Source organism: Nansenia antarctica (genome assembly GCF_963989245.1).
Source record: "Nansenia antarctica genome assembly, chromosome: 4".
Taxonomy (NCBI): Eukaryota; Metazoa; Chordata; class Actinopteri; order Argentiniformes; family Microstomatidae; genus Nansenia; species Nansenia antarctica.
In genome coordinates this window covers 56,403,623-56,412,977 of record NC_137689.1, presented here as the reverse complement: position 1 = coordinate 56,412,977, position 9,355 = coordinate 56,403,623, and the positions used below count along the sequence as shown (strand labels likewise).

The window sequence follows — 9,355 nt, the reverse complement described above, 5'->3', positions numbered from 1 at the left end:
GCACTCACACGCACACGCACACTCACACTCACACGCACACTCACACACACACTCTCACACACACACACACACACGCACACTCACACGCACACTCACACACACACTCTCACACACACACACACACACACACACACACACACACACTCACACACCAAAACAAAGGTTAAAACACTGTACTCTTGTGTATGGTATATGTATGGCCGAACACGCGCAATGCATGTTCCTGGGTGGGACATGGACCATGCTGGGTAGGGCGGCCTGTAGTCTGAGACGCGCTGGCCTGTGGATGACCCTGCGGCGTCTCCGTGCCTAACGCCCCGACATGTTCTCTCAGACCCCCTGAGAGATGTCTGTCCTCACTCCACATCTCCATGGAGATCACCCTTAATAGCCTCGTGATCGGGGGCTAAACCACTCAGAAAAAAGCCCAAATTAGGCCATCCCCAGCTTCATGCTTTTGGCTGAGAGTGTAAGGTTACTTCCATAGAGAAATGGGGGGAAATACTGGACTTGACAAGCATGGTATGCCAGATATGAGCAATTAAGTCAGGAGATAGCAGCGTGATCCCAGGAGGAGCGGTGTCCGTTTCCAAGCCGAGCCGAGACACAAAAACACTTTCCGTGTGAGGAGAGACACCACGGACTCTTCCTACTGCCAGGGCTTAGGTGGCTCGCTGACCACGGTCTGTCTGATGGTGTGACGAGAGAAACGTTGTATTCTGTGTCCGTGTTTCAAAACGGCGATTCTTCAACGGGCCTCATGAGTAGTGCGTGTGTGTGTGTGTGTGTGTGTGTGTGTGTGTGTGTGTGTGTGTGTGTGTGTGTGGGGGGGAGAGATGTGGTGTGGTGGCGTGTCATAAAGACTGGTGGACCTCCAGCACACAACCTGCCTGCCTGTCTGCCTGCCTGTCTGCCTGCCTGCCTGTCTGCCTGCCTGCCTGTCTGCCTGCCTGCCTGCCTGCCTGTCTGTCTGCCTGCCTGCCTGCCTGCCTGTCTGTCTGCCTGTCTGTCTGTCTGCCTGCCTGCCTGCCTGCCTGCCTGCCTCCCTCCCTGCCTCCCTGCCTGCCTGCCTGCCTGCCTGCCTGCCTGCTTGCTTGCTTGCCTGCCTGCCTGCCTGCCTGTCTGCCTGTCTGCCTGCCTGCATGCCTGCCTGCCTGCCTGCCTGCCTGCCTGCCTGCCTGCCTGCCTGCCTCCCTGTCTGCCTGTCTGCCTGCATGTCTGCCTGCCTGTCTGCCTGTCTGCCTGTCTGCCTGCCTGCCTGCCTGTCTGCCTGCCTGCCTGCCTGCCTGCCTGTCTGCCTGTCTGCCTGTCTGCCTGTCTGCCTGTCTGCCTGTCTGCCTGTCTGCCTGTCTGCCTGCCTGCTTGCCACCCCTCTCCTCTCCTCTGGGGCAGTCATCCCAGCCCTGCAGACCACAGAACCTGCAGCCAGACAGGCCTGTAGGCATGTAGGGAATCCCTGGCCTTCAGGCTCCAGCGAAACATTCCTCACAGGGTTAAGACCAGGACTGTCTGTGTGTGTGTGTGTGTGTGTGTGTGTGTGTGTGTGTGTGTGTGTGTGTGTGTGTGTGTGTGGACATCCCCATTACTCTGTGTCAAAAACAAATTGCTTAATCTTGGCAGGGCATATCCCCACAGGGGAACAGCCAAACACCACAGCCTTTCTGAGGGCACAATCACTGGCCTGCAGCATCAGTCTTCCCGAAGCGTCCAAACAGGTGTTCTTCCAGCGGATAATTCCTTCAAGTAACTCTGCGAGTTCGCACGTATACCGGGCCCTATGGATCCAGTAAGAGTGATGCCTTTAGCTCGCAATGTGCCGTCAGCCCTTTCGAAAACCCGAGTAATCCCCGACAGAAAAAAACGTCAAGAGAATGAGGAAAATAGGTTGTTGCCGCTCCGCAATTGAACATGTCAACAGCAATCAGAGACTCACATCCAAGCCTCTCCACACGCCAGCTGCATCCCAGACTCAATCACTGTGGGGACATTCAAAAACTCCATGCTGCTAACCGCACCCCCCGCCCCCACACAAGGTCTGCTCCATCAAGAGCTGGGGGGAGAGGGAGAGAGAGTGAGAGAGAGAAAGAGAGAGTGTGTGTGTGTGTGTGTGTGTGTGTGTGGCGGGGGGGGGGGGGGGGGGGGGCTGCCACCTTGCTTTACAACACCACTGAAAGCAGCAGCACATCAAAGGCATCTGTCTCCATCACAACGAGAGAGAGAAAGAGGGAGTACCTGGGTGGTCAGATTCATGGCCGCCCAACCTCTTTCACATGGGAACACAGACAGACAGACAGACGGTACCAAGCACCCGGTGGTACTACTGGCCCACTACCGGTCCATTGTTAGAGCCAAACAAACACCAGCCCAGTGGTCCGGTCTCGCCAGCCTCCCCCTCTGAGACCACTGAATGGGAGTGCAAGTGTGTGTGTGTGTGTGTGTGTGTGTGTGTGTGTGTGTGTGTGTGTGTGTGTCTGTGTGTGTGTGTCTGTGTGTGTCTGTGTGTGTAGGGGGGGGGGGGGGTCCTTTACCTCCCCACCTTTATTTCACAACACCCACTGTAACAATCAGATTCTCCCCGAGGCTATCGGAGTGAAACATGTAATTAGGTGAGACGGGGAGAGAGGGAGTGCAGGGAGGGGGGGGGGGGTGAGAGAGGGAGGGCGGGGGAGAAACGGAAACAGAAACAGGGGAGAAACGAAAGAGAGAGACATCCCCCTCCCACATCAGCCAATCCCTGAGCCGTCCGTCCATCCGTCCCCCGTCCCCCGTCCCCCCCGCCTCTGGGCCAGGGTGCTGATGTGACCCCCAGGCTCAGCCGCCGGGCCTGGGGACCCTCCACATCTGCAGCTGCTCTGGGCCAGGCTGGGCTGGGCTGGGCTGGGCTGGCTGTGAACGGCTCCCTGTGCGCGCCTCTCCCTCTCCCACCCGGGGGCAACACCCAGTGTTAACGTGTCGCGGGAGGAGAGCCAGAGACCTCAATGAAAGCTAAATAAACCAGCCCCCACATCTGTGAGAGGAGAGGTAAACACCGGCCCCTTACCCTACCCTCGGGGGTAAGGTCCTCCGCCTTGTTGACGATGGTGTTGGGTTTCTACACACCGCGGCCTGCCACAGTCAGTTAAAGTCATCACTAAGGGTTCTCCCTCTTCCCCACATACACACCCACACACCCCACACCCACACAAATTGAAAATCAACAATGGTTTGAGCGCCACAGGGAACTAACGGGCTCAGAGGGGGAAATAACAAACTATGGGTCTTAAAGGATAGTGTAGCGTAAATTGGATTTAACTTGAGGACATGACCGATACAAAAGCGCTGAGAGGACTGTGCCAGTGAGGAGGAGGAGGAGGAGGATCACTCTAGTCTCCCCGAGGGAATGCCGTCCTCTAGCTAGCCTAGGGGACTCCCTGCTGGCGACAGAGGGGATGATGGGAAACCAACATGTTTGACGCCAAGGTAAACCGTGCGAGCCAGAGACTAGGGACTTGTTTATGGAAGCATCAAACTGCATGTTGCGTTTGCTGACAGTTCCAAATGTCCAGAGGAGTTAACGGGTGAATAGCGTAAATAGCTAGGTAAGCAACTTAGTACAGCGAAGAAGTATGTTATGAGATAATTAGTGACTGAAGCAGGCCAAAGTTTGACAAGATTTAGATTGAGGACTGTGCTGACAGACTGAAAGTGCTGACTGGACAATTTTCAGAGAGCCATATTGATGCATCCAGCAGCCCAACTGAACTCAGTGGAAAGCGGTTCTTAAAGGTACAGTACATGCTGCGGGGCTCCCGCCATCCTCCTCTGGTTCCTGGATCAGCCAACGTGGCCCAGCTAAGACAACAACAAACAGTCCCAGTACACAGGAATCCCTGTCCTCAAATGAGGAGGGCGATTATTAACCCCCTCATTAACCCCCTCCATCAAGCTCAAGTCCTCTGTAATAGCCCTGTTCATTGTTGACAAGACACCACATGTGCGAGCGAGCACGCACACCTGCACACACGCCTGCACACGCGCGTACCACTCACCCGTCGTTGGAGCAGGTCATGAACTCTTCCTTCACCTTGGGGTGCCAGCAGCCACTGTTCAGCATGGCGGTGTGTCCCTGAAACAATAACAACCAGGAAAAGTTCAACGCTCCATCCGATCCATCACCTACAGAAACCTGATATCACAATCAACCTGATAGCACAATTAAACAAGAGGAACGGTCTGAGAGAAGGAAAAAAGATCACCACACAACTTTCAATCCAAGTTGCAGTGTGTGCCCTTAGCGTTTTGGCCCATGGGTTCTCCTCCAGCAAGGGCCCCTCAGACCCTGAGCCCCGACACTAACTCCAGCCAGGCCCGGCCCGGCCCCCCCCAGAGCATCCCCAAACCTATGAGCTCATAGCAGTGTGACCTCCAGAGGTTTCCCCCCCCCTGCTAAAACATCCATGCGGAGAATTAGCCATAACAAATAACATGTTCAAAGAGGGGGCTGCCCCAGAGAGAGTGGTCCTCTCACACTGTGAGGGCAGGAGGACGTCTCCGGGAGGAGGTCAGACGTGACATATCTCAATCTTGACAGGCCAGTTAGCGGAGAGGGGGGGGGGGGGGGGGTTCGCTACCCAGGAGATGACCGAATGACATACGGGCGGATGTTAAGAGACCGGCCTGGCCGGCTCACTGTCAGACTTTCTCAGCGGGGTCCTTTCATCAACGTGGTTATGGACACTTGACTTCCACTGCCGTTTAACAGGATTTAGACTTTAGAGTCTAGTCTTACATGACTTTTTTTTTTTTATTGTTTTACATTTTTACCATTTAGCAGACGCTTCTATCCAAAGCGACTTCCGTTTAGAGATTACGGGGACAGTCTCCCCTTGAGTAACTTAGGGCTAAGTGCCTTACCCTCAAGGGCACACTAGTGGTGGTGTTCCCAGGTGGGATCTATCCACTAGGCCACCACTACCCCCACACTCCAAAACACTGTTGTCTCCATCTAGGTAAAACATCTCTCTTATGTAACTAGATCCACCATTTACAATTGGCCTCGTGTCAGTATAATACAAGGCTACATTTTGATATTCCCAAATGGAGGACCAAAAAAACCCATTCTGGTACATTCCACACACTGAGTTGCTAGGTTGAGGCCGACAACTGAATTGTTTGTAAACGACTGAATTGCTTCCATGATGTTCTGGGGAAGGACATCAAAACAAACAGCTCCGTCCGCTCTCTCTGATGGCCTTTTAATTGACCTGGGGGAACCACTACCATCACCATCGTGCACATCTGATGTAGCACAGGGGAGTCAATGGCCAATGACTAAAGAGAAACAGACTGACATGCACACATGCTCGCAGACACACACACACACACACACACACACACACACACACACACACACACACACACACACACACACACACACACACACACACACACACACACACACACACACACACACACACACACACACACACACACACACACACACACACACACACACACACACCTTAATCACAAACAGATCCTGGGCATAGCATTTGGACACAGCATATTACATGGGTCATCTTCAGTGCTCCACTAAGGAGCTTCAGTCAACCCGCCTCTGTTGTCTGTTCTTGCCTAAACGGAGCAGGCTTCCAGAGGAATGTAAGGGAGGCTTAGGGACACCGCGGCGACTGACAGTCAACACAATGTCAGCCGCAGGCGGAAGTCTGAGTAGTTCTTGATGGGGACGGTAACTGCTACTGTACCATATCTCTACTGGGAGTGTCTTGTGTGGTAGCTATCCGGGATGGGTCACATTGACCGCCCACCATACAAGACTACAAGACTTTATTAATGTACATTCATTTAAAGCCTTTAAATAGGTAGCAGAACTGTTCACGCAACCAAAAAAAACACACAGTATTGAACGCTAACCTGCCCAGTTCACCACTGGGTGAACCAGGACAGGGTTAGAATCCGGTGACCCCTCTCCGCCTCCGACTGTCTCCAGCTGGAGGTACAGTACACATCATTACCCCCCCTGTACACAAACTAACCACCGGCTGCAGCTAACAACCCTGACTACATGCTAGTGCTGGGTAGGGTTCACCACTGAGTGACACAGACATATCCCTACTCTGATGCACTGTTGGAGGGGGTGGGAGGTGGTGGGGCAGGGGGGGGTTGGGGTCACCCACAGGGGAGCACGTTGTTGTGTGTGTCAGTGTCCGCTCCTTCCATTCTGAGTAACATCAGAATTTTTGCAGGCCAAACTCAGGGGCTGGCAGGGCTCCGCCGTTAGAGCCACCAGAAGACACGCAGCCAATGTTGAAGCAGCAAGCGTGAGAGCAGCAGCAGCAGCAGTTCCGGCAGGCACACGCGCTGCTGAGGTTGACGCTTTGCGGTGTGTTTCCGGGCGTTAGTGAGGAAAGTAGAAGAGGGCGTACTGTACCTTGGTGTTAGCCATGTCTACGATGTACTGGTCTCCCTTGGCACACTCCAGGACGGGGAAGCCGTCGCGATCCAACACCTTGGCCTGGGCGTTCCCAGACACCACCAGGATCATGTCGCCGGTGTTGCTGTACTGCAGGGACCTGATCTGGTGGCTGATGGGGGAGGGGGGGGGGGACGACGACGACACAGAAGGGAAGAAGAAAAAACGCTCAGCTTCTACTGATCATTCCTGTGGTTAAGACGTTAAATCGTTCAGCCAGTGTCTCTTTTAGGAAACATCTGTTGTTGCGCTGTTGAAAGACATCTACCTGGGTGCGGTGTGTGTGTATGTGTGTGTGTGTGTGTGTGTGTGGGGGGGGGGGGTGATTGCGTAACACCTCAGAGCCAAGGCATTGTGATCTTTAACAGCTGTTAATCCTGAAAACGGTTCTGAAAACAACCTCTAGGCTCCTGTCACGTAACTGTAGCAAAGGCAACAACACACACCCCAGACTCAACACTATGGAAAGCCCATCAGACTGTGTCAGGGGAACGACTGGCCGTGGCTACACTACACCGGGGGAGGCCGGGGGAGGTAGGAATAACCATCACGCCCCTCACTCCGATCCTTACACTACGATGAGCCCGTCCACCGATTTTCTACCTCCACTAGCCTCCCCTGCCCCACCACACACTGGGTTTCATCAAGACAGACAGACAGAGAGAGAAAGAAAGTTCAAACATTCAAGTATTAGCCAACGGACCAGACACCTTTCCAGTAACAGGCAGCTATTGCCCCATAGCCCTCAGCCACTCTGATTGACTGTTTATTAGGCTATACAGTACAATTGGGTTTCCATGAGATCACAGGTCCAATAGCAGGTGCCTGGGGAAGGCCTGGAATATTATGAAAGACCATAGCCATCTGGCAAACGGTACCAGAGCATCCGGCCCTGGACCAACAGGTTCCGAGACTGCTGCTACCTCCAAGCTATAAGACTCTGACGCCTCCAGCAGCAATACCAGCTGCTCATCTGTACTAGAGACTATTTGCACTCACCCCTGCACACGCACGTGAACGCGCACACACATGCGCACACACACACACACACACACACTTGATGATTATTTCCATTTATCTCTCTATATTTCACCCAAGGCTACATTTATTGTTTCACTGTTCGCACTATTGATTGAGGATTGTGGAGGTGTAGAGCGTGTCTAAAGTGTTGCATTATAGCGTTTACGGCTGTATCCTGTGCAATGATAAATTAACTTTGATTCGACTGACTCTCTCTGTCTCACTTTGCTTCGGATCTCTAAGCTTGGAAGCAGATGACCAACCTTACACACGACACTTACCATGGTAAAAAAAACACGAAACGATCTTAATCTTTATGCTCTTACAAGGCGCTCCCTCATGGACGTACGCACCAAGTGCAGTTAGCGGTTCGGGTCAATATCCAGTCCAGCATTAACACAGAGGGAGGTAGATGGCTGTGTTTTCATGCGGGGGGGAACTGGGACCAGAGCCCTCTGCCCATTGTCTCATGAAAGTGACTAATGGCGCTTTTCCACTACCATCACTGTTTCTATCTGCAGGGGCTGGGACGTGGATTTCCTTTGGAGGAAGAGACACAGAGCCAAATGAACGGCTCCTCCCTGCTTCAGTTGAGCGGGTTAAGAGAGAAGCCCTAGGAGTGAGGGGCAACAGCGGGGCCTCACACAGCTCTCCAAATATGACCCCGCGCAGTGTGTCAGTGACCGCGGAGGCTAATGGACGGGACTGTAATCTAGACTAAATGTGGCGTAGAGTTCTGCTAATCACATCCAGGGGAAGCCCGGTCCAGCTCAGCCCATTGGTTACAAAAAACCCTAAAGAGAATTCCATCTCTGTTGGGTTCCATGAAATAGGAGATTAAACGCGTTATACACGGGGACACGCACGTTCTACTCCCATCTGCTTTTAGGTGGGGTCGATTAGATTCTCAAATAGAGGATCCGTCCGTTCTGCATGATGGCCCACACATGAGGCTCACGTGCGGGCCAAATCAGGTGTGTTTGTGTTTCTTACAGTTCATGTTTGCCTATCATGGTCATGTTTGTTCATGTCTATCTTGGTCAAATAGAAAATTCTGGAAGACAGTGAGTGTATGTTCACTGTGAGCACTCACCAGTCGCAGGGCTGCAGCGATCTGAAGGCATTCAGAGCTGAGTCCATCCCAGCAAAGTCCCAGAAACGGACGTCATAGTCGTATCCCCCGGTGACCAGGCGAGCTCCAGAGGGGTCTAAGGCCAGGGCTGAGACCTGGGGGAGGGTGGGGGGGGGCAGGGGGGGTTAGAACTGATACTGCTGATACCCGTGGACAAGAAGACCCATCTCTTCAGGCTACATTTTGACTGTCCCTCCTAAAGACCTCTGTACAGTTCCTCTACTGTTAATAATAATAATAATTAAGTCTAGCATTGTGACTGCCAATGGTCCCTGGTCCTAGCATAGAGTTTTGCGTATGATGACTGACGCATAGATGATTCACTTACTTTAGACACATGTACTTACTTTGGATAAAAGCGTCTGCTAAATGTCAAAAATCTAAATGACTAAACTACACAGCAGACACCCAAACAAGCCATATAATGAAAGCTTTTAGTGTAGCAACAGACTCAAACTTGGCCGAGATTTCCAGTCGTTTGTCTGACTCTGCGTTGCCTGGCCTTTTAATGAGTCCTAGACGCGGTTCACTGAGAAATATGCTAATTAATTAGGTGGTTGTTTGTTCACAACTAGCCACCTCGGGCTATTCTCAAATGAGCCGCAAATGTTGATAAGTGTTGATATGTGTTTAGGAATGCAAAGGACGTGTTTGGGAATGCAATGATGAGGTGCTATCCCCCCCAAAAAATGCATTTAATAAACACAGTGGGGAAAAAGAGGGGAAAGACT

General features: G+C 52.5%; 1 protein-coding gene across 1 annotated transcript in view; it reads right to left on the bottom strand.

Annotated features, from left to right (window-relative positions):
* Positions 1-9,355, bottom strand: part of wdr70 (WD repeat domain 70) — a 42,610-nt gene that overhangs the window by 30,734 nt on the left and 2,521 nt on the right. The window contains exons 7-9 of the mRNA XM_080528836.1: positions 8,586-8,719; positions 6,431-6,584; positions 4,029-4,105 (exon numbers count right to left, since the gene is read on the bottom strand). Coding sequence (XP_080384962.1) covers positions 4,029-4,105; positions 6,431-6,584; positions 8,586-8,719 — 365 coding nt within the window. The remainder of the gene's footprint in view (positions 1-4,028; positions 4,106-6,430; positions 6,585-8,585; positions 8,720-9,355) is intronic.